The 25,711-nt window shown below is 49.9% G+C and overlaps 1 protein-coding gene across 2 annotated transcripts in view; it reads left to right on the top strand.

Moving 5' to 3' along the window:
• The first annotated feature begins 318 nt into the window (after positions 1-318).
• Positions 319-25,711, top strand: part of ABHD5 (abhydrolase domain containing 5, lysophosphatidic acid acyltransferase) — a 51,288-nt gene continuing 25,895 nt past the window's right edge. Inside the window, exon 1 of one of the 2 annotated variants that reach the window (XM_069730037.1) lies at positions 319-546. In XM_069730037.1, coding sequence (XP_069586138.1) covers positions 323-546 — 224 coding nt within the window. In that variant the 5' untranslated portion in view covers positions 319-322. The remainder of the gene's footprint in view (positions 547-25,711) is intronic. The other variant, XM_069730038.1, reaches the window with a different exon arrangement.

Here is a 25,711-nt window from a genome sequence, read left to right as displayed (position 1 = left end):
TGCACACGCAAGTCCCATCAGTGACAGGGAGCCGATCCCCTCCGCACTCAGAGTCTGGCATAAGTGACTGACTAGCTGACTGACTGGCTCTCCGCCTGTGTGCGAAATATCTGACAATGAGCCCTAAGACCCAAACACCGGGCCGGTTAGATAACTAACGACCCCACGTCCTGCTCCCCCCGCCGGCCCAGCGCCCACTGACACCACGGGCCAGTCTGGTTATCGCCCGGTGACTCCTCATGTAAACAACCTGCCCACATCCAACATGGCGGCGGCGCTCAGGTCACCTGACTCGTTGTCTCCGCCCCGTGCAGTGTGAAAGATGACGCAGAAAGGGGCGATTCCGACGTTCTCACAACAAACCGCAGCTGAGCCGGGGACAGCGGGGATTAGGGAGCCGAGCGGAGAGCTGAGCGGACCGAGGAGCCCCGTCATGGCGGAACACGCCGCAGCGTCTGTGGCCTCCACGGACAGAGGACTGATCAGCAGCCTGAGAGCGGCCGTCTGGTCTCTTGTGTACGTACCAGCGAGGCAGCTAGACCGAGAGTGAGTGCCCGGGAGCCGGTGTGGCGGGATAGTGTGTGACCTCTGTCGCGATATGAGGCGGGGACTATGGGAGCTGACTGGTGACCCCTGAGCTGTCCGGGGACTACAAGGGCCAGCATGCTGCCACCTCTCGGTGTGTCGGGGGCATAGCAGGCAATGTCTCCCTGTAGCTGTAGGGGTCCTGCATCATCTGCAGTCATATAGTACATCATTCCTGCGCAGGTGGTCGCAGAGCAGTCTTCAGGGGGTCTCCAGTCATTCCTGTATCACATGTGATTGTGGCCTCCTGTATCTCAGCGGCTCATAATGTGCAGACAAGAGTGTGGCAGAGAGCCCCCGACTGCCCACGTCACTGGGGTCCGGGCGCGCTAGAATGAATGGACACGAACATCAGTAGTCCTGTCGTGGACCGTTACCTGTGCACCCTCCGGGCCGGCGATGTGGGCCCCCACTGTGACATGGGCCGGCGATGTGGGCCCCCACTGTGACATGGGCCGGCGATGTGGGCCCCCACTGTGACATGGGCCGGCGATGTGGGCCTCCTCTGTGACATGGGCTGGCGACGTGGGCCCCCTCTGTGACATGGGCTGGCGACGTGGGCCCCCTCTGTGACATGGGCCGGCGATGTGGGCCCCCTCTGTGACATGGGCTGGCGATGTGGGCCCCCTCTGTGACTGTGACATGGGCCGGCGATGTGGGCCCCCTCTGTGACATGGGCCGGCGATGTGGGCCCCCTCTGTGACGGTGACATGAGCCGGCGATGTGGGACCCCTCTGTGACTGTGACATGGGCCGGCGATGTGGGCCCCCTCTGTGACTGTGACATGGGCTGGCGATGTGGGCCCCCTCTGTGACTGTGACATGGGCTGGCAATGTGGGCCCCCTCTGTGACATGGGCTGGCAATGTGGGCCCCCTCTGTGACATGGGCCGGCGATGTGGGCCCCCTCTGTGACATGGGCTGGCGATGTGGGCCCCCTCTGTGACTGTGACATGGGCCGGCGATGTGGGCCCCCTCTGTGACTGTGACATGGGCTGGCGATGTGGGCCCCCTCTGTGACATGGGCCGGCGATGTGGGCCCACACTGTGACTGTGACATGGGCTGGCGATGTGGGCCCCCTCTGTGACATGGGCCGGCGATGTGGGCCCCCTCTGTGACATGGGCTGGCGATGTGGGCCCCCTCTGTGACTGTGACAGGGGCCGGCGATGTGGGCCCCCTCTGTGACTGTGACATGGGCTGGCGATGTGGGCCCCCTCTGTGACGGTGACATGGGCCGGCGATGTGGGCCCCCTCTGTGACATGGGCCGGCGATGTGGGCCCACACTGTGACTGTGACATGGGCTGGCGATGTGGGCCCCCTCTGTGACATGGGCCGGCGATGTGGGCCCACACTGTGACTGTGACATGGGCTGGCGATGTGGGCCCCCTCTGTGACATGGGCCGGCGATGTGGGCCCCCTCTGTGACATGGGCCGGCGATGTGGGCCCACACTGTGACTGTGACATGGGCTGGCGATGTGGGCCCCCTCTGTGACATGGGCCGGCGATGTGGGCCCACACTGTGACTGTGACATGGGCTGGCGATGTGGGCCCCCTCTGTGACATGGGCCGGCGATGTGGGCCCCCTCTGTGACATGGGCTGGCGATGTGGGCCTCCTCTGTGACATGGGCTGGCGACGTGGGCCCCCTCTGTGACATGGGCTGGCGACGTGGGCCCCCTCTGTGACATGGGCCGGCGATGTGGGCCCCCTCTGTGACGGTGACATGAGCCGGCGATGTGGGACCCCTCTGTGACTGTGACATGGGCTGGCGATGTGGGCCCCCTCTGTGACTGTGACATGGGCTGGCGATGTGGGCCCCCTCTGTGACTGTGACATGGGCTGGCGATGTGGGCCCCCTCTGTGACATGGGCCGGCGATGTGGGCCCCCTCTGTGACATGGGCTGGCGATGTGGGCCCCCTCTGTGACTGTGACATGGGCCGGCGATGTGGGCCCCCTCTGTGACATGGGCCGGCGATGTGGGCCCACACTGTGACTGTGACATGGGCTGGCGATGTGGGCCCCCTCTGTGACATGGGCCGGCGATGTGGGCCCACACTGTGACATGGGCTGGCGATGTGGGCCCCCTCTGTGACATGGGCCGGCGATGTGGGCCCCCTCTGTGACATGGGCTGGCGATGTGGGCCCCCTCTGTGACTGTGACATGGGCCGGCGATGTGGGCCCCCTCTGTGACTGTGACATGGGCTGGCGATGTGGGCCCCCTCTGTGACGGTGACATGGGCCGGCGATGTGGGCCCCCTCTGTGACGGTGACATGGGCCGGCGATGTGGGCCCCCTCTGTGACGGTGACATGGGCCGGCGATGTGGGCCCCCTCTGTGACATGGGCCGGCGATGTGGGCCCACACTGTGACTGTGACATGGGCTGGCGATGTGGGCCCCCTCTGTGACATGGGCCGGCGATGTGGGCCCACACTGTGACTGTGACATGGGCTGGCGATGTGGGCCCCCTCTGTGACATGGGCCGGCGATGTGGGCCCCCTCTGTGACATGGGCCGGCGATGTGGGCCCACACTGTGACTGTGACATGGGCTGGCGATGTGGGCCCCCTCTGTGACATGGGCCGGCGATGTGGGCCCACACTGTGACTGTGACATGGGCTGGCGATGTGGGCCCCCTCTGTGACATGGGCCGGCGATGTGGGCCCCCTCTGTGACATGGGCTGGCGATGTGGGCCCCCTCTGTGACTGTGACATGGGCCGGCGATGTGGGCCCCCTCTGTGACTGTGACATGGGCCGGCGATGTGGGCCCCCTCTGTGACGGTGACATGGGCCGGCGATGTGGGCCCCCTCTGTGACTGTGACATGGGCCGGCGATGTGGGCCCCCTCTGTGACATGGGCTGGCGATGTGGGCCCCCTCTGTGACTGTGACATGGGCCGGCGATGTGGGCCTCCTCTGTGACTGTGACATGGGCTGGCGATGTGGGCCCCCTCTGTGACTGTGACATGGGCTGGCGATGTGGGCCCCCTCTGTGACATGGGCCGGCGATGTGGGCCCCCTCTGTGACTGTGACATGGGCTGGCGATGTGGGCCCCCTCTGTGACTGTGACATGGGCCGGCGATGTGGGCCCCCTCTGTGACATGGGCCGGCGATGTGGGCCCACACTGTGACTGTGACATGGGCTGGCGATGTGGGCCCCCTCTGTGACATGGGCCGGCGATGTGGGCCCACACTGTGACTGTGACATGGGCTGGCGATGTGGGCCCCCTCTGTGACATGGGCCGGCGATGTGGGCCCCCTCTGTGACATGGGCTGGCGATGTGGGCCCCCTCTGTGACTGTGACATGGGCCGGCGATGTGGGCCCCCTCTGTGACTGTGACATGGGCCGGCGATGTGGGCCCCCTCTGTGACTGTGACATGGGCTGGCGATGTGGGCCCCCTCTGTGACGGTGACATGGGCCGGCGATGTGGGCCCCCTCTGTGACTGTGACATGGGCCGGCGATGTGGGCCCCCTCTGTGACATGGGCTGGCGATGTGGGCCTCCTCTGTGACGGTGACATGGGCTGGCGATGTGGGCCCCCTCTGTGACGGTGACATGGGCCGGCGATGTGGGCCTCCTCTGTGACGGTGACATGGGCTGGCGATGTGGGCCCCCTCTGTGACGGTGACATGGGCCGGCGATGTGGGCCCCCTCTGTGACGGTGACATGGGCCGGCGATGTGGGCCCCCTCTGTGACTGTGACATGGGCTGGCGATGTGGGCCCCCTCTGTGACGGTGACATGGGCTGGCGATGTGGGCCCCCTCTGTGACGGTGACATGGGCTGGCGATGTGGGCCCCCTCTGTGACTGTGACATGGGCCGGCGATGTGGGCCCCCTCTGTGACTGTGACATGGGCCGCCGATGTGGGCCCCCTCTGTGACGGTGACATGGGCCGGCGATCTGGGCCCCCTCTGTGACAGTGACATGGACCGGCGATCTGTGTCCTCTCCGTGTCAGCGACCATGGGTCGATATATAAAAATATTTAGTGAATAAAATTAAAAGGTACAAAATGAAGGATAAAAACCTCATCGCCGTGTTTCTGGTGCATAGTTCCCTTAATCATGAACATCATTGATGGTTCTACACCAGAATCACGTCAATGATGCTTTTATCCTTCATTTGTACATTTTCATTTTTCAAAATCACTGACTAGCTGCAGCGGTGACGTCCTGTCTTCACTGACTAGCTGCAGCACTGACGTCCTGCCTACACTGACTAGCTGCAGTACTGACTGTCATGATATGTACTTTTGCCCTGTCCTGTATTTGAATAATATGCCATTTGATGTATGTAACTGTTCTCTGGTTTCTATTACCTGTAATTTATGTATTTTCTTGTGCTGGGAGATCACCTGTAACAATATGTCTCCTTCCCCCAATACTTGCAGCCCTAAGCTCTAATGTAATTAAGCTTTGTCAACATCACTAGTGGAGGAATAGCCATTCTTCCTCACAGCAGGTGGCTAGTCAAATGTACATACTACATAGATTAAGAGAAGCCCACCAGTCTAGAATCTTCTGGTGGATCCAACCATTGAATAGAAGGTGTGACCCCTACCCCCCTTCATGGGCGGATCCCAGGAGCTCAGACAATCCATTCTTATTTTGAGATCAGATGTGAGTTGATCCTTGAAGAAGGAGTGGGGATTCTTAGCTGAGGCAAGACCCCATGTCCATCTGTGACTGCGGAAGCGAATGGGGCGAGACTTGAGCTGAGGACATATCTCGTCGCTCGTGGGATTGTTTTGGGATCCCTTGGACTCGTGTGGACTATTGCTTTGTTAGCTGGCACAAGGATTATCGGGAGGTGCCCCCGAACCTGTTCTGTTGGACTAATTGTGGACTCTGTAGATCTACCTGCATGTGTTGTTCCAGCGTTCTTGATAATAAATCTGTTGAATCATCCCTCGGCCTGTTGTCCCTTCTTGCTCTGCCGTACACCCCGTCACAAACTGGTTGGCAGCGGTGGGACCAGAGCAGAAGGAATGGAGGACAAAGGCCCATCAACATCGGGAACCAACACCGCAGAGTACAAGAACTGGACTTTGGGGAGCCTACAATCAAAGGCCCGTGAAGTAGGAGTCCGTTTTAAGGGACTCTCCAAGGAGCAGCTTATTGAGGCTTTGGAAGCAGTTCGCCTGCAAGATGACGCTGAGGAAGGATCCTCACAGCAAATGGAGGAAACACTGCAGCCGGAGGTAAATACCCAAAAAAGTCAGTGGGTTATGTGGTACGAGGAGGAGTTGGCATTGCTGGGAGAAGAGGCCACCATAGACTATAAGAAAGAGGCCATTCACCGAGCTCAAGAGAGGGAGAGGGAGGCCATTCGCCGAGGAGAGGGAGAGGGAGGCCATTCACAGAGCCGAGGAGAGGGAGAGGGAGGCCATTCACAGAGCCGAGGACAGAGCTCAGGAGATGGCATTGCTGGAGAGGCAGATCGCTTTGGAAGCAGCTAGAAGCTCCAGACAGACTCTAACTCCAGCACCCACCATGAGGGAACTCCCCAGAGTGTCCCACTAAGACTTCAAGCCCTTTAATGAGGCTGCAGGCGACATTGAGGGCTTCTTCCAGGACTTTGAGCATCAGTGTCGATTAATGGAAGTCCCGGAAAGGGACCGAGTCCGACATCTGGTGGGGCTCTTAGAGGGTGGAGCTGCCGCAGCCTATAGAGCTATGGACCCTCAGGGAAACTGTGAGTATGCGGAGATTAAACGGACTATTCTAGAACATTATGCTGTTACCCCAGACACTTACAGGACTCAGTTCCGTACTTTAGCCTGTGATGAGGAAGTGTCTTTCAAGATGTATGCCCACAGACTCAAACAAATATGTCATCACTGGCTGGAGGCAGAGGAGGCCTTAACCTGGGAGACCTTCCTCCAGGTTATCTTTAAAAGAGCAGTTTTACTTCAAGTGCCCTGCTGAGATCCGGGAATGGGTGCGTGAGAGGAGACCAGACACTGTGGAGGAAGCTGCAGCTCTAGCTGATGAGGCTCTCACCATCAAGCCTCAGTGGAGGATTCTGTTGGAGGATGGAGAGAGGCCTACCAGCTCCACAACACCGGTGGCCCCCTGTTCTTCTGTCCCCATTGTTCCCCGTTCCTCTAAGCCACCACCTCATGCTGATACCCGTGTAAATGTGCCTCCAGTTGCTTCTACTGCGTTTTCTGGAATACGACGAGGAGCGGAAGTAGCAGAGCGCAGGTGTTATGGTTGTGGGCATCTGGGGCATCTGCAGGCCTCATGCCCAGCCAGCCCATGGAGGAGTGGTCCTCAAAACCCTACAGCACCTTCAGGTGGGGGCCGGCCTCCAGGTTCCCTTACCCCTCACCCGAGAGGATGCCTTGGATGGAGTGAGACCCAGCACAGATGCTATCGATGTGGACAGCCGGGGCATCTGCAAGCCTCCTGCCCAGCTGTTCAAATGAGGATTGATCCTGTACCCAGTCGTATTATTAATTATGTACAGCCAAGTGCCATGGAGGATGACGTGTCACCACTACGGGAGGACTGGCCTTGTGCCTCACCCACCCATGTTGCACCACTAGGAGTTTATGGTGTGCGACCTGCAGCTATGACGACTTCTGCTCATCGAGGTAAGCACTTGCAGGAGGTCGTGCTGGATGGACAGAGACTTATTGGATTTTGTGACTCAGGGGCTTTCCTCACACTGGCTGATCCCCGAATGGTTCGGCCTGAGGCAATCCATCGAGGACCTGGGATTGTCATTGAACTGGCTGGTGGACAATGGAGGACTATTCCCACAGCCACTGTGGATCTGAACTTTGGTTTTGGGGTCAGGCGATGTGTGGTTGGGGTGATGGGTGGTCTGCCTGCAGATGTTCTCCTGGGCAATGATGTGGGAGAGCTACGATGCCAATTCGTGGCTGCATGAAGCCACATGTAAGTTACGCTCTGCCTGTGTGTACTTAACCAGCGACCTGTAGAGGTCCCTGGTACGTACACAAATTGGGAGGGGAAGGGATTGTCATGATATGTACTTTTGCCCTGTCCTGTATTTGAATAATATGCCATTTGATGTATGTAACTGTTCTCTGGTTTCTATTACCTGTAATTTATGTATTTTCTTGTGCTGGGAGATCACCTGTAACAATATGTCTCCTTCCCCCAATACTTGCAGCCCTAAGCTCTAATGTAATTAAGCTTTGTCAACATCACTAGTGGAGGAATAGCCATTCTTCCTCACAGCAGGTGGCTAGTCAAATGTACATACTACATAGATTAAGCGGAGCCCACCAGTCTAGAATCTTCTGGTGGACCCAACCATTGAATAGAAGGTGTGACCCCTACCCCCCTTCATGGGCGGATCCCAGGAGCTCAGACAATCCATTCTTATTTTGAGATCAGATGTGAGTTGATCCTTGAAGGAGGAGTGGGGATTCTTAGCTGAGGCAAGACCTCATGTCCATCTGTGACTGCGGAAGCGAATGGGGCGAGACTTGAGCTGAGGACATATCTCGTCGCTCGTGGGATTGTTTTGGGATCCCTTGGACTCGTGTGGACTATTGCTTTGTTAGCTGGCACAAGGATTATCGGGAGTTGTCCCCGAACCTGTTCTGTTGGACTAATTGTGGACTCTGTAGATCTACCTGCATGTGTTGTTCCAGCGTTCTTGATAATAAATCTGTTGAATCATCCCTCGGCCTGTTGTCCCTTCTTGCTCTGCCGTACACCCCGTCACACTGACGTCCTGCCTACACTGACTAGCTGCAGCGGTGGGGTCCTGTCTTCACTGACTAGCTGCAGGACTGACGTCCTGCCTACACTGACTAGCTGCAGCGGTGACGTCCTGCCTACACTGTCTAGCTGCAGCGGTGACGTCTTGCCTACACTGACTAGCTGCAGCGCTGACGTCCTGTCTACACTGACAAGCTGCAGCGCTGACGTCCTGTCTACACTGACTAGCTGCAGCGCTGACGTCCTGTCTACACTGACTAGCTGCAGCGCTGACGTCCTGTCTACACTGACTAGCTGCAGCGCTGACGTCCTGTCTACACTGACTAGCTGCAGCGGTCAAGTGTTGATAGACAGGACCCCGCTGAGACAGCCCTGTAAAGAAAGGTCAGCAGGAAACTCCTTGAAACATTATGGGTATGTGCACACGTTGCGGATTCTCTGCGGATCCGCAGCGTTTTTTGGCGCAATTGATTTACAGTACAATGTAAATCAATGAGAAAAAAAAATTGCTGTGCACACTTTGCGGAAAATCAGCTGCGGAAACGATGCGGTTTAAAAGAAGTAGCATGTGTCTTCTTTTTTGCGAATCTGCAGCGTTTTTGTAGCCATTCCATTATAGAAGACCGCAGGGGTAAAAAATGCAGCAAATCCGCCAAAAAACCGCTGCGGAACCGCACAAAAAACGCGACAAATCCGCAGGTGCGTTTTCTGCCAGGAGAGGCAGAATCCGCACCAGAAATTCCTAAGCCTAATCCGCAAGGTGTGCACATAGCCTTAGCGCTGTACATTTTATGGTCTCTAGAGGGGTTAAACAAGGGGTCCTCGCGGTGGATCTGCAGATAGGGCCTCTAATGATCCGGTATAAAATGAATGATTTCGCTTTGCTTCTTACATGGTCAGTGATGGGATAATGGCGGCAGCGAGCTGTCCGCCACCTGCTGAGTAATCCTGGGGACGTGACGCAGCGGCATTGCTGGAATGTTTGCGCCTGTTACACCGCCCCTACAGTCACCTCTGTGTGCGCTCGGTAATGGATTTCATTGTTAGATCATATTATTCTCTGTATTTTTGGTTCTGCCTTTTGTTTATATGGTCGGTGTTACTTTTTTAATCCTTCAGTTTTTGGGACTCCTGTGTAACTGAATAGAGAGCGCTATACACCTCTCCACTGGCGACAGGAGGCAACCGAGCCCCAGCGGTGGGACCTGCACCTGTTTACATCTGCTGGAGAAGGCGCAGCCCCTGTTAGGCCTGGCATTACATGTGCAGGGTTTTTTATGCAGTTTTTCAAGGAAATATTATTAGTTTATGTCCTTTAGTCCCAGTTCAGACAGGCGTATTTCACAGTGTGTAACGAGTGCCTGGACAGAGGCTCACAGTGCTGTATACCACGGCCGAGTGCTATGTGATCTTCTATCAGGCAGCACTCAGTCCAGTGTTATTCTATGGGGCAGAGCAGATCTGTGATTATTTTCTCATGCTGATTGGGCTGCAATTGGCAGCGTATATCGGACGGCACGCACCCATACAAGTCTCGGTGCGTATGGACCATCGGACTGCAATCTGATGTCATCCAAGTGCCGTCTGATTGCATCGCATGCCGGCCATGGAGGAGATGGAGGAATTACTGTCTTCTCTGCACCTGTGCTGCTATTCACTCATGCAAGAGCGTTGGGTCACAGTAAAATGACACTCGGCCCTCGCTCGCAGCAGGTGTCAGTGTGTTTTTTTTTTTTTTTCTTCCCACAGACTCATTAAGGCTGTTTTCACACATCAGTTTTTTGCCGTCAGTCTCAATCCGGCTAATTTTGAAAACAGATCCGGGAATGTTGCCGCCGTATCCGTTTTTTTTCTCCTAGTCTTGTATTAGCGATGGATTGTGATGGATGGCCTCACGTTTCATCCGTCGCTTGCCGGATCCATTGAAAATTGTTTATCCGGCGGCCGGAGAAAAGGAACATAGTAAAATTTTTTGTGTCTGTTGAAAAAACGGGCAGCGACGGGTCCGTCATCTGCTAAAATGTAAGCCTATGGCGACAGATTCCGTTTTTTTTAACTGAACATGCTCTGATTTATTTCTAGGATCCAATTAGCCAGATCCGTTAGTTAGATCCGGTGAAAAAAAGGATCTGTTGCATCAGTTTTTTACAATCTGCGACGGATCTGTTTTTTTTTTTTTTTTTCAACATTCGAGGGATTGTGACTGATGGCAAAAAACTGATGTGTGAAAGCAGCCTGATCTGAATAGCCAAGTGCGGTCCTCATACTGGATGCAAATGGTGCGTGCTGCAATCGGTTTATTTCTTTCTTTGTACAGACTGTGCCCAAACACGAAATCTGACATGCGCACGGCCGTATAGAAAACATTGGTCTGAGTGTGATCTGATGCTTTGTTGGATCGTAATGGGACTGCAAATCGTCTGCTCTGGCCCTTATACTCGCAAACATTGTACAAGAGGGTGGGGATTTTCCATCTAATTTCAGTGGACAAATATGACTGGTTTCCCATGATGAGCATTTGCACGTCGTCTTTTTTTAGGTGGATTCAGTCTGAAAAAGCAAAAGAAATCCACATAATACACCGGAGGGCAAAACAACTTACATGTTCAATCTTTTGATAGAACTTATAAATGCTCTAGACTTTGGAAACCCTGAAATAGTTAAGTGACATGGTCACTGTTCAGATGGACATTTTTAGAAGTCACTGTCTAGTTCTAGTTGAGAAAAGATGGCGGCACGGGGGAGAAGACTACTGGCCTTTTCCTGAAGCTGCTTCACCTGGGGAAACCTCAGGGATGAATGAGGAGGGGGTGCACCAATGTCTTAAGGTACCGTCACATTAAGCAACTTAGGCTACTTTCACACTAGCGTCGGAATCTCCCCGTCGCAATGCGTCGGGCAGAGATTCTGACGCTAGCGTTTGACGCACTGCACAACGGGTGCAGCGGATGCATTTCTCCGGCGCATCCGCTGCCCCATTGGGAGGTGGGGGCAGAGTTCCGGCCGCGCATGCGCGGTCGGAAAAAGCGGTCCGTCAGGAGCAAAAAACGTTACATTTAACGTTTTTTGCTCCCGGCGGTCCGCCACAACACGGCGCAACCGTCGCACGACGGTTGCGACGTGTGGCAATGCGTCGCTAATGTTAATCTATGGGGCAAAAACGCATCCTGCAAACAACTTTGCAGGATGTGTTTTTTGCCATAAACGACGCATTGCGACGTCTGGCAAAAAACGCCAGTGTGAAAGTAGCCTTACCAACGAGAACGACAATGATCCGTGACGTTGCAGCGTCCTGATAGCGATCTCGTTGTGTTTGACACGCAGCAGCGATCAGGATCCCGCTGTGACATCGCTGGTCATCGCTGAAAGTCTGGAACTTTATTTGGTCGGTGTGATTCGCCATGTTTGACAGCAAAAGCAACGATGCCTGCAATGTTTTTCCATGGAGCGAACAACCAGCGAGAACGATAATTACGTCACTGGATCGCTCCTGCATCGTTCTGCTGTTACAGTGTTTGACATCTCCTAGCGACCTAAACAGCGACGCTGCAGCGATCGACTCATTGTCTATATCACTGCAGCGTCGCTTAATGTGACGGTACCTTAAAGGTATAGTTACACTAAACGACTTACCAGCGATACGACCTGGCCGTGATCGTTGGTAAGTCGTTGTGTGGTTGCTGGAGAGCTCTCACACAGACAGCTCTCTCCAGCGACCAACGATCAGGGCAACAACTTCGGCATCGTTGAAACTGTCTTCAATGATGCCGAAGTCCCCCTGCAGCACCCGGGTAACCAGGGTAAACATCGGGTTACTAAGTGCAGGGCCGCGCTTAGTAACCCGATATTTACCCTGCTTACCATTGTAAAAGTAAAAAAAAAAATAAAACACTACATACTCACATTCTGATGTCTGTCACGTCCCCCGCCGGAGTCCACAGGGTTAAAACTGCTTTCGGCAAGAGCGCTGCTGCCGAGAGTTTCCCTGCACTGACTGTCAGTGCCGGCAGTAACAGCAGTGACGTCACCGCTGTGCTCTGCTTTACGGCCGGCGCTGACACAGTGAACGCCGGGGGACGTGACAGACATCAGAATGTGAGTATGTACTGTTTTTTATTTATTTTTTTTACTTTTACAATGGTAACCAGGGTAAATATCGGGTTACTAAGGGCGGCCCTGGTTACCCTGGTTACAAGTGAACACATCGCTGGATCGGCGTCACACATGCCGATCCAGCGATGACAGCGGGTGATCAGTGACCAAAAAATGGTCCTGATCATTCCCAGCGACCAACGATCTCCCAGCAGGGGCCTGATCGTTGGTCGCTGTCAGACATAACGAGATCGTTAGCGGGATCGTTGCTACGTAACCAAAAGCGTGACGTTGCAATGATATCGTTATGAGTGACGGTACCTTTAGTTTGTGTCCACATATCCTAAGAATTGACATGAGGTTTTGCTTACAAAGAAAAAAAAAAGTTAAAAAAAATGCACACTAAAGGCATAGTAACATAGTAACATAGTAACATAGTAAGGCCGAAAAAAGACATTTGTCCATCCAGTTCAGCCTATATTCCATCATAATAAATACCCAGATCTACGTCCTTCTACAGAACCTAATAATTGTATGATACAATATTGTTCTGCTCCAGGAAGACATCCAGGCCTCTCTTGAACCCCTCGACTGAGTTCGCCATCACCACCTCCTCAGGCAAGCAATTCCAGATTCTCACTGCCCTAACAGTAAAGAATCCTCTTCTATGTTGGTGGAAAAACCTTCTCTCCTCCAGACGCAAAGAATGCCCCCTTGTGCCCGTCACCTTCCTTGGTATAAACAGATCCTCAGCGAGATATTTGTATTGTCCCCTTATATACTTATACATGGTTATTAGATCGCCCCTCAGTCGTCTTTTTTCTAGACTAAATAATCCTAATTTCGCTAATCTATCTGGGTATTGTAGTTCTCCCATCCCCTTTATTAATTTTGTTGCCCTCCTTTGTACTCTCTCTAGTTCCATTATATCCTTCCTGAGCACCGGTGCCCAAAACTGGACACAGTACTCCATGTGCGGTCTAACTAGGGATTTGTACAGAGGCAGTATAATGCTCTCATCATGTGTATCCAGACCTCTTTTAATGCACCCCATGATCCTGTTTGCCTTGGCAGCTGCTGCCTGGCACTGGCTGCTCCAGGTAAGTTTATCATTAACTAGGATCCCCAAGTCCTTCTCCCTGTCAGATTTACCCAGTGGTTTCCCATTCAGTGTGTAATGGGATAATTCCTCATTTTATAGTAATTGGAAGTGCTTTACTTGAATTTTGGAACATGATTCATGGAAAATTCAGCATCAAAAACCTCTCAAATCAGCTAAAGGAGCTGTACTATTTTACACACATCACGCACCATCGGCCATTATTACAGGTAATGGCTTCTGTACCTCAAAAATCTGCACAGAAAACCCTGTTGATTTGCTTTCTTTGCTCTTTTTGTGTTTGTTATTCACTCGGCCATGTGTGGACACTTAAGGCTGCGCTCAAAGGGACAAATGAGAGACTGCTCATTCAAAGAAAACATTTGTATTTTTTTTTTCTTTCATATGAAGCGTTGCTAATAAGACTCTTAAAGGGAACCTGTCACCCCCAAAATGGACGATGAGCTAAGCCCACCAGCATCAGGGGCTTATCTACAGCGTTCTGCAATGCTGTAGATAAGCCCCTGATGTAACCTGAAAGATAAGAAAAGCAGGTTAGATTATACCCAGGGGTGGTCCCGCTCTGGTCTGGTCCGATGGGCGTCGCAGTCCGCGGCCTCCCATCTTCTTACGATGACATTCTCATCTTGTCTTCACGCTGCAGAGCAAAGTACTGCAGGGCACAGGTGCCAGGAAAGGTCAGAGCGGCCCAGCGCCTGCGCACTGTAGTACTTTACTCTGCCCTCAACAGGACAGACAAAGTACGCCTGCGCCGGAGCCGCAGCATGAAGACAAGATGAGGACGTCATCGTAAGAAGAAGGGAGGCCCCGGACCACGACACCCATCGGACCAGAACCGAACTGGGACGGCCCCTGGGTGAGTATAATCTAACCTCTTTTCTCATCTTTCAGGATACATCGGGTGGGCCTGATTCTGGTGGGCTTAGCTCATCTTCGATTTTGGGGGTGACAGGTTCCCTTTTAAGGTTATGTTCCTACAATGAGTTTTTGATGCTGTGTATTTTCACTGTGCATAAAAACACAGCGTCTTACAGTTCCAGCAAAGTGGATGGGATTTACCATATATAAATCTCATGTCTTTTGTGATTATTTTTTTTCATCTTTTATTATGCTGCGTAAACTCACAATCAATGCATGTGTCAAACCAATGAGTGTATACACCTCTTTTAGGGATGAAAAATTCATATTCCCAAATTACCCAGAAGTTAAAGGGAACCTGTCACCCCAAAAATCGTATATGAGCTAAGGCCTCTGTCATCAGGGGCTTATGTACAGCATTACAGAATGCTGTAGATAAGCCCCTGATGTATCCTGAAAGATGAGAAAAATGGTTAGATTCTACTCGCCCAGGGGTGGTCCCGGTTCGTTTCGGGTCCGATAGGCGTCGCGGTCCGGCTCCTCCTATCTTCTTACGATGACGTCCTCTTCTGGTCTTCCTGCCGTGGCGCCGGAAAAGGTCAGAGATAGATAAATAAATAGGGCAGCACACTGCAGCGCCAAAACATGCAAACTTGAAAAAACGAAATTTGAACTGCATTACTGCACTAGAAATATGAAAAATGAGAGCTTTTAGCGCACAAAAATGGCCAATTTTATGTGTACCTCGTAGCCACGTTAAGGCATCTCTCTTATACGAGGTCCTACGTTTGACCTACCTCACTGAGAATAAACGTCTCCATCTGAATGGGTACATGTAAAAACCTCTTCTTGGACTCAAATTCTCTCTCTATGTGGAGGGGTATTGGACCTACTATAATTAAAACACCTGAAGCTAGGAGGCGGGGAGTGCACGATCAGAAGGCTAGAGAATACATTTCAAAAACCTGACCTGCACATCCAAACATAGACTGAGTGTGAACAGGTGCTGAACCCAGAGTCGCCAACTCGTATATAGTTAAATAAATAGGGCAGCACACTGCAGCGCCAAAACATGCAAACTTGAAAAAACGAAATTTGAACTGCATTACTGCACTAGAAATATGAAAAATGAGAGCTTTTAGCGCACAAAAAAGGAAAAGGTCAGAGAGGCCTGGCGCCTGCACACTGCAGTACTTTGCTCTGCCCTCAAGAGGACAGACGAGCGCCGGAGCCGCAGCGTGAAGACAAGAAGAAGACGTCATCGTAAGAAGATGGGAGGCCCCGGACCGCGACGCCTATCAGACCGGACTGCAGTGTGAACGCCCCTGGGTGAGTATAATCTATCCTCTTTTTCTCATCTTTCAGGGTACATCAGGGGCTTATCTACAGCATTACAGAATGCTGTAGATAAGCCCCTGATGCTGGTGGACTTAGCTTGCCTTCGATTTTGGGGGTGACAGGTTCCCTTTAACCCCTTCAAGTCGCGGCCCTTTTTCATTTTTGCGTGTTTGTTTTTCGCTTCCCTCCTTCCCAGAGCCATAACTTTTTTATTTTTCCGTCAATATGGTCATGTGAGGGCTTATTTTTTGCGGGACAAGTTGTACTTTTGAACGACCCCATTGGTTTTACCATGTCTTTTACTAGAAAACGGGAAAAAAATTCCAAGTGCGGTGAAATTGCAAAAAAAGTGCAATCCCACACTTGTTTTTTGTTTGGCTTTTTTGCTAGGTTCACTAAATGCTAAAACTAACCTGCCATTATTATTCTCTAGGTCATTACGAGTTCATAGACACCTAACATGACTAGGTTATTTTTTATCTAAGTGGTGAAAAAAAATTCCAAACTTTGCTAAAAAAAAAAAAAAAAAAAGTGCCATTTTCCGATACCCGTAGCGTCTCCATTTTTCGTGATCTGGGGTCGCTTGAGGGCTTATTTTTTGCGTGCCGAGCTGATGTTTTTAATGATACCATTTTTGCGCAGATACGTTCTTTTGATCGCCCGTTATTGCATTTTAATGCAATGTCGCGGCGACCAAAAAAAGTAATTCTGGCGTTTCGGATTTCTTTCTCGCTACGCCGTTTAGCGATCAGGTTAATGCTTTTTTTTAATTGATAGATCGGGCGATTCTGAACACGGCGATACCAAATACGTGTAGGTTTGGTTCTTTTTTTATTGTTTTATTTAGGATGGGGCGAAAGGGGGGTGATTTAAACTTTTATATTTTTTATATTTTTTTCATATTTTTAAAAACATTTTTTTTTACTTGTGCCATGCTTCAATAGCCTCCATGGGAGGCTAGAAGCTGGCATAGCCTGATCGGCTCTGCTACATAGCAGCGATCATCAGATCGCTGCTATGTAGCAGAAATGCAGGTGTGCTGTGAGCGCCGACCACAGGGGGGCGCTCACAGCAGACCTGCATCAGTAACCATAGAGGTCTCAAGGACCTCTATGGTTACCTTCCTGATGCATCGCCGACCCCGATCATGTGACGGGGGTCGGCGATGACGTCATATCTGGCCGCCCGGCCGGATGCGGTAGTTAAATGCCGCTGTCTGTGTTTGACAGCGGTATTTAACAGGTTAATAGCGGCGGGTGAATAGCGATTTCACCCGCCGCTATTGCGCGCACATGTCAGCTGTACAAAACAGCTGACATGTCGCGACTTTGATGTGGGCTCACCGCCGGAGCCCACATCAAAGGGGGATTCACGGCATGCGCAGTACTAGTACGGCGCATGTCGTGAAGGGGTTAAAGCTCCAGTTTTTTATTTTTTGTCTGTGAATGTGCCTCATCTGATTCAAGTCCATGGTGAAATCTGTAAATAAGATATGTCTACCTAAAGGAAAATTGACTTGACTATGAATTTCAAAAACGCGCCAGTTTACTCTGGGGGGGAAAACAGCACATTGTGCATGAGCTTTGTATAGATTGCATCCACTTAGGCTGGTTTCACACTTGTTGGGCAGGGCTGCGGAGCGCTGCATAATTCCTCCGTGAAGCCCCACCCCCTGCCGCGCCTCTTCAGCTCCGCCTACATCAGCATGTGTCCTGCGTACCTATCTTTTTTTTTTTTTTTTTTTTTTTTTTTTTTAACCATAAAATTTTTTCCTATCTTTAACATCGTGTACGCAGGCCATGCGGATGTATGCGGATGCCTGCACATGCGTCTTCTTGACGCTGTGCTGACCGCAACAAAATGCAACATGTTGCGTTCGCAGTTTGGTGCAGTGTCAAAAAGACGCATGCAGAGGGATCGGCATACATCCGCATGGCCTGCGTACACTATGTTAAAGATAGGTACGCAGGACGCATGCAGACATAGGCGGAGCTGAATGGAAGAGGTGTGGCAGTGGGTGGGGCTTCACGGAGGAACTACACAGCCCTCTGCAGCTCTGCCCTACGCAAGTGTGAAACCAGCCTTATCTGCAATTGTAAGACTCGTTTTTTGCTCACCATAAAATGAAAATATCAAATGCTCATTGTGGGACCTTTTTAGGTAATGTTTTTTTTTAGGTATCCACTCCAAAACACACAATTGCAATCTGCTCTGATTATTGCCTTTTTTATGTGCGCCTTTGATTTTACACTTTTTGTATTGCGTGTTTTTTAAAGCGAAAACTGAGATTTTGCATGCATCTTCATGAAATCGCATCCACCTGGTTTGATCTGTTTGAATGCAAAGTATTTTTGGTCCTAAAACAAATGTCAATTGGGAAAAGAACATTGCCTAAAGCAGGGGTCCCCAACTCCAGGCCTCGAGGGCTGCCAACAAGGTTTTCAGGATTTCTTTAGTATTGCATCGGTGGTAATGTGATCATCTGCACAGGTGATGATTCCAACCCCTGTGCAATACTAAGCAAATCCTGAAAACCTGCACTGTTGGCGGCCCTCGAGGCCTGGAGTTGGGGACCACTGGCCTAAAGGGCTCTCAGGATTGTCAGAAGTTTCCAAGACTGGAGTGCTATGGTAGATCTGAAGCCTCTGTCGCTCCAGCTCTATATTCCCTGCCCAGTGCCGCCTCCTTTTCCCTGAAGACACACAGCATAGCGGCTGCCAGTCAAGTAAGAGGTGGTGCTGGGTGGGGAATGTAAAGATATTGCTGGACTTGTCTTTGATAGAGCTACATGCACTAATTGTTGGGTTTTTTCGTAGGGGGGTTGGGATTGGATGGCATTTATTTGAGATGTGGATTGCTTAAAACATTCATTGGATTTTAAGTTGCTTAACTGCAGTGAAACCTCTGACCTGAATACATGTATTTACACGTTGAAACCTTGAAACTTCACTGTAAAAAGCTGAGAAGAGAAATGAAGGAAAAGTGCAAATACATGTATATAGGTCAGCAGCTGTATCTTGGAGGCTTTATCGCCTCTACAACTAAAGATTAGCTGCTACCTAGCTACGCCATGCGCGGTGAGGTATTGTATTGTTATATCAGGTTGTGCTAGCTGCCATTTTACTTTATTAGGCCTCATTCAGACATCAGTTTTTCTTGTACGGGATCTGGCCGTGTTTCTATGAAATGAACTATGAATGAACACATGTGGAATTATATACTTAACAAAAAAGTGTGAAACAACTGAAAATGTCTTATATTCTAGGTTCTTCAAAGTAGCCCACTCGTTTTTCTTTACTTAGCTGCTTTTTCTTTCCATAATACAAATTCTTACAGTCTATTCAGTAGGACTATCAGCTGTGTATCCACCAGACTTCTGCACAACACAACTGATGTTCCCAATCCCATTTATAAGGCAAGAAATCCCACTTATTATACCTGTCAGGGCACACCTGTGAAGTGAAAACCATTCCGGTGACTACCTCTTGAAGCTCATCAAGAGAATGCCAAGAGTGTGCAAAGCAGTCATGAAAGCAAAAGGTGGCTACTTTGAAGAACCTAGAATATAAGACATAATTTCAGTTGTTTCACACTTTTTTGTTAAGTATATAATTCCACATGTGTTAATTCATAGTTTTGATGCCTTCAGTGTGAATTTACAATTTTCATAGTCATGAAAATACAGAAAAATCTTTAAATGAGAAGGTGTGTCCAAACTTTTGGTCTGTACTGTACATACATGCATACATAAATACATACATACTACATTACATACATACTACATTACATACATACTACATTACATAGTAACATAGTTAGTAAGGCCGAAAAAAGACATTTGTCCATCCAGTTCAGCCTATATTCCATCATAATAAATCCCCAGATCCACGTCCTTCTACAGAACCGAATAATTGTATGATACAATATTGTGTATCATACTACATTACATACATACTACATTACATACATACTACATTTCATACATACTACATTACATACATACTACATTACATACATACTACATTACATACATACTACATTACATACATACTACATTACATACATACATACTACATTACATACATACATACTACATTACATACATACATACTACATTACATACATACATACTACATTACATACATACATACTACATTACTTACATACATACTACATTACTTACATACATACATACATACTACATTACTTACATACATACATACATACTACATTACATACATACATACATACTACATTACATACATACATACATACTACATTACATACATACATACATACTACATTACATACATACATACATACATACATACATACTACATTACATACATACATACTACATAACATACAATACATTCATACTACTGATGACTGATATTAATACCTCATCTATAGGATATGCCATACCCACCCGATAGATGTGGGTCCCAACTGTGAACCCGCGCATACCTCCAGAAGAGGGGTCCCCCGAACCCCTGCTCTGACTGTTCCCACATGGTGGCCGCTCTCTCCACTCGCTGTAGAGGCCACTTTTATTTGATATTTCTCCTATTTTGCACCAGTGTTTTTCAGCCTGTGATATTTCCTTACTTGAGGGAATTTACCTCTTCGAAAACAGTTTCCGCACTTATTGCCAGTGTTGTTTTCTTTACATCCCAGCTTGTGAGATGATGGATTTCTCCGTTTTAGGCTCGGCTTTCACTTTTGTTGCAGCTTCCGTATATTTTCGAGTTGTGAAACATAATCTCTTTGTAGAAATAATAATCTCTGAAGTAATGCAGAGTAACATGGCGGACTAAAGTCCATCTAACAGCAGCTGCACCCCACACCTCACATTGCTAACACCCATTCTGCCACCATTAGCGATTCTAGATTGCGTTTTCTCTGTTTGGTGTCGGGTCAGACCAGACTTCACATGGGACTTATTTACAGTATATATTCTTCCATTAACAAAGTTGTGCACGTTTTTAAGCACACTCATTGCCGATAATCTGACCGCGTCAGTGCCAAAACTCTCAGTCCAGTGATTGGATGGTTCCTGCTGTACATGATGCAGTAACGACCATGCGTCCCCATGCTGTGTTATTGGCCAGTATTTACTGGTCACTAATTAAGGGCTGATTGACTTTCATATAGTCGTTGGGCGCTCGTTAGCAGGTCGAAACAGCCAGTGTAAATGGACTTTTCACATACGGTAACTCTCAGTACTTGTGTTTTTTTTTGTTTTTTTTGTTGACCACAAATGTGGTGAAAAAGTATTTGCATACCGTATTGTTGTGTTGCCGTATTATAGTGCCATAGTATTACCACCGCCATATAAAGGTGAAAAGGGAAACCACCAGCTCACCTCTGTTTCCAACTTTTGAGTTTGTAGATCCTGGAGCAGAAGCTGTTGCAAGACAGTGATCAGTTGAAAAAAAAGAGATGTTGTTGTCCAGCTCCATCAAATGGGTTCAAATTATCACTTTATCTGAAGCCTTTAGTGAATGGATACTGATCAACGCGTTTTAAAACTTCTATCCATTCTTAATCATGGCGAAATACGAAACGCATTAATTGGGATCCATTCACCACACTTCTATGGATTTTAAATATTAGAAATAAGCTTTTTATTGCATGTAAAAGTGTTTTCCCTCTACTTCCCTAGTTGCTTACTGTCATGTCATTTTTAGCATCTAAGCTGTCCCCAATACGTTGTTACGTCACCGCCAACGCAATTTGATGATTCGGGTTGCGTCAGCGTTACGTGAATTTGCTGTAAAATTTCATGCCTGGGCACTGTGTAGCGGGCAGCCGTGTAGCAGGCTGCTGCCCCTGCTATGCTCTGCCCTGCGCAAGCGTGGGATTTTACAGCAGATTCGAGTGACGTCGATGCAACCCGGAACATCAATCAAATTGTGTGGGCGGCAATGCCTGTGACTGAGCGAAAATGAAGCACACCCCTATGACTACATGAGCAGGTACGATCTTGCCTGTATAAAGTGCTTTTTGCATACTGCGCCATTTTTAATGTAAAAAAGAAAAAAGTTAGTGATTAACATTGCCCCACTAACAATGCACTGAGGACCGTTTGCATGCTAAAAATGACATGACTGGTTCCCTTTACGCTCACCCACTAACCATAAAGGCATCAGCCCGCACGCTTCACTCTGGCTGAATGAGGAATATGGCGGCTTCCCAACCTTTCTACCACGAGTGATGTTGGAACAAATGAGGATCACGTAGCTTGAATTAGTGGGGTTCTGACTGCCTACTCTGCGCTCCCCAAGCGAAATCCTCATGTGCGTAAGGGAGTCGGGAGAGATGCAGAAGAGCTATGTAATGTGTAAGACTCCCTCTTCTCTCCCTAGTCCTAGCAGGTAAGACCCCCCCTCTTCTCTCCCTAGTCCTAGCAGGTAAGACCCCCCTCTTCTCTCCCTAGTCCTAGCAGGTAAGACCCCCCCCCTCTTCTCTCCCTAGTCCTTGCAGGTAAGACCCCCACTCTTCTCTCCCTAGTCCTAGCAGGTAAGACCCCCCCTCTTCTCTCCCTAGTCCTAGCAGGTAAGACCCCCCTCTTCTCTCCCTAGTCCTAGCAGGTAAGACCCCCCCCCTCTTCTCTCCCTAGTCCTAGCAGGTAAGACCCCCCACTCTTCTCTCCCTAGTCCTAGCAGGTAAGACCCCCACTCTTCTCTCCCTAGTCCTAGCAGGTAAGACCCCCCCCACTCTTCTCTCCCTAGTCCTAGCAGATAAGACCCCCCCACTCTTCTCTCCCTAGTCCTAGCAGATAAGACCCCCCACTCTTCTCTCCCTAGTCCTAGCAGATAAGACCCCCCCCACTCTTCTCTCCCTAGTCCTAGCAGATAAGACCCCCCACTCTTCTCTCCCTAGTCCTAGCAGGTAAGACCCCCACTCTTCTCTCCCTAGTCCTAGCAGGTAAGACCCCCACTCTTCTCTCCCTAGTCCTAGCAGGTAAGACCCCCACTCTTCTCTCCCTAGTCCTAGCAGGTAAGACCCCCACTCTTCTCTCCCTAGTCCTAGCAGGTAAGACCCCCACTCTTCTCTCCCTAGTCCTAGCAGGTAAGACCCCCACTCTTCTCTCCCTAGTCCTAGCAGGTAAGACCCCCACTCTTCTCTCCCTAGTCCTAGCAGGTAAGACCCCCCCCACTCTTCTCTCCCTAGTCCTAGCAGGTAAGACCCCCCCACTCTTCTCTCCCTAGTCCTAGCAGGTAAGACCCCCCCCACTCTTCTCTCCCTAGTCCTAGCAGGTAAGACCCCCCCACTCTTCTCTCCCTAGTCCTAGCAGGTAAGACCCCCCCCACTCTTCTCTCCCTAGTCCTAGCAGGTAAGACCCCCCCACTCTTCTCTCCCTAGTCCTAGCAGGTAAGACCCCCCCCACTCTTCTCTCCCTAGTCCTAGCAGGCCCTCCCTTAGTCTCCTTTCTCCTCACACAGTAAGCTCAGTAGTATTGAGCCGAGCCTTAAGGTACCGTCACACTCAGCAACTTTCCAACGATCACGACCAGCGATACGACCTGGCCGTGATCGTTGGAAAGTCCTTGTGTGGTCGCTGGGGAGCTGTCACACAGACAGCTCTCCAGCGACCAACAATGCCGAAGTCCCCGGGTAACCAGGGTAAACATCGGGTTACTAAGCGCAGGGCCACGCTTAGTAACCCGATGTTTACCCTGGTTACCATTGTAAATGTAAAAAAAAAACAAAAAACACATACTCACATTCCGGTGCCTGTCACGTCCCCCGGCTTCCGCTTCCCTGCACTCCTCCTGCATCCTGTGTAAGCGCCGGCCGTAAAGCAGAGCGGTGACGTCACCACTGTGCTCTGCTTTACAGCCGGCCGGCGCTGACACAGGATGCAGGAGGCATGCAGGGAAGCGGACGCCGGGGGACGTGACAGGCACCGGAATGTGAGTATTTTTTTTTTTTTTTTTTACATTTACAATGTAACCAGGGTAAACATCGGGTTACCAGTGAACACATCGCTGGATCGGCGTCACACACGCCGATTCAGCGATGTCAGCGGGTGATCCAGCGACAAAATAAAATTCTGGCCTTCTAGCTCCGACCAGCGATGTCACAGCAGGATCCTGATCGCTGCTGCGTGTCAAACACAACGATATCGCTAGCCAGGACGCTGCAACGTCACGGATCGCTATCGTTATCGTTGTAATGTTGTTCAGTGTGAAGGTACCTTTAGTCCTACTAACCGTTATATGATAAGCATTGCTTTCTGCCCCTTCCCCAGATGATCCTGGAGACTTCAGGGACCAGCAAGCATATGTCCTGACCTGGCTGCGCACATTAGATCTGTGCATTCTGCTGACTATGATCGAATTTTGCATAGGGTTAAACGAACAGTCCCAGATGGAAATTCCTACTTCTTAGAATTTTAAAGGGAATCTATCAGCAGGATTTCACACCCCAATCTATTTACATGTGCAGGTCACTCTCAAAGCTAAGTCCATTCATAGCTTTACATCAGGGGTCCCCAACTCCAGTCCTCAAGGCCCACCAACAGGTCATGTTTTCAGGATTTCCTTTGCATTGCACAGGTGATGCAATGATTACCTGGGCAAGACTAAGGAAATCCTGAAAACATGACATGTTGGTGGGCCTTGAGGACTGGAGTTGGGGACCCCTGCTTTACATGACCAAGCGATTCATTTGTTATTGAGAAACCAACGTTTGAATTGATGTGCGAATGAGGCTGAAGAACCATGGTAGATCTGAAGCTTCTGTCACTCCAGCTCTATTCCACACCCAGTTCTGCCTCCTCCTGGTTGACTGAAGGCCTCTATTCTGTGTGACTTCAGGGAACAGAGCTATCAATTAAAACAGATTTGTCAGTAATGGAGGAAAGGACCGGCCATGTAAAGGTATTACTGGACCTGCCTGAAAGAGCTACATGTGGATATAAATAGTTTTGAGGGGTGAAATCCTACTGACAGATAACCTTTAAGCAAACTGTTGGAAATTTGCGACCAGATAAGCAAGGTATCATGTCTGTGGCCAGCTTTTTCGGACTTGTTTACATCCCATGCAAGGCAGCTGTCCAACATATATATAGATGTGATTATGCTGGAATTCTTTTGTTATTCATTTCTATGTGGTTAAAACTAGAACACAGGTTTTAAGTTTTGCAAATAAACCAATAATGATAGAGCATGCGTGCGGTTCTTGGAAGAGCGGAGCTGCCAGAAGTTCTTCGAAAGAATCTCTGGGAATATAACCTTGTACAAACTGTCCTAATCAGGACTCTGTGTGACGAAATCTGCCCAACTTGCCAACAAGCATGTGAACAAATATGGGGAAAGCATCTGAATATACTCATTAATGTAAAGCAAAGGTTCTTCCACTTCCCTAACGTCCAAAGCCAGTATAAAACGTGATCTGGATTTATTTTTAAAGGGAATCTGTCAGCAGAATTCTGCACAGTAACCTACAGACAGTGTCAGGACGGAGCCATTATACTGATTACAATGATACCTTGGTTGATGAAATCCGTCTTGTGGTTGTTGTTTAATCCTTATTTTCAGTTTTGAGTTAATGAGATTCTCGTGCTCCGGGGCGGCCTGTGGAGGTCTTCATGTGGTGCTCTGATTAGGTATTCATAATGCATACTGCTGACCGGTAGTGATGAGCGAGAATGCATGTTGCTCGGGTGGTTTCCCGAGTATTTGTGAGTGCTCGGAGATTTAGTTTTTGTCCACACAGCTGCATGATTTACATCTGTTAGCCAGCCTGAGTACGTGTGGGGGTTGCCTGGTTGCTAGTTAATCCCCACATGTATTCAAGCTGTCTAGCAGCCGCAAATCATGCAGCTGCATCAACAAAAACTAAATCTCTGAGCACTCTCATACTCAGAGACCACCTAAGCATGCTCGGGAAACCGGAGCAACGAGTGTACCTCACTGACCTGCCTCCTAGTTTACATAATGAATATTATATACCATATATACTTGAGTATAAGCTGAGGCACCTAATTTTGCCACGGGAAGCTGGG

Source organism: Ranitomeya imitator, chromosome 6 (assembly GCF_032444005.1).
Source record: "Ranitomeya imitator isolate aRanImi1 chromosome 6, aRanImi1.pri, whole genome shotgun sequence".
Lineage (NCBI taxonomy): Eukaryota > Metazoa > Chordata > Amphibia > Anura > Dendrobatidae > Ranitomeya > Ranitomeya imitator.
This window is presented reverse-complemented; position numbering and strand designations above follow the sequence as displayed.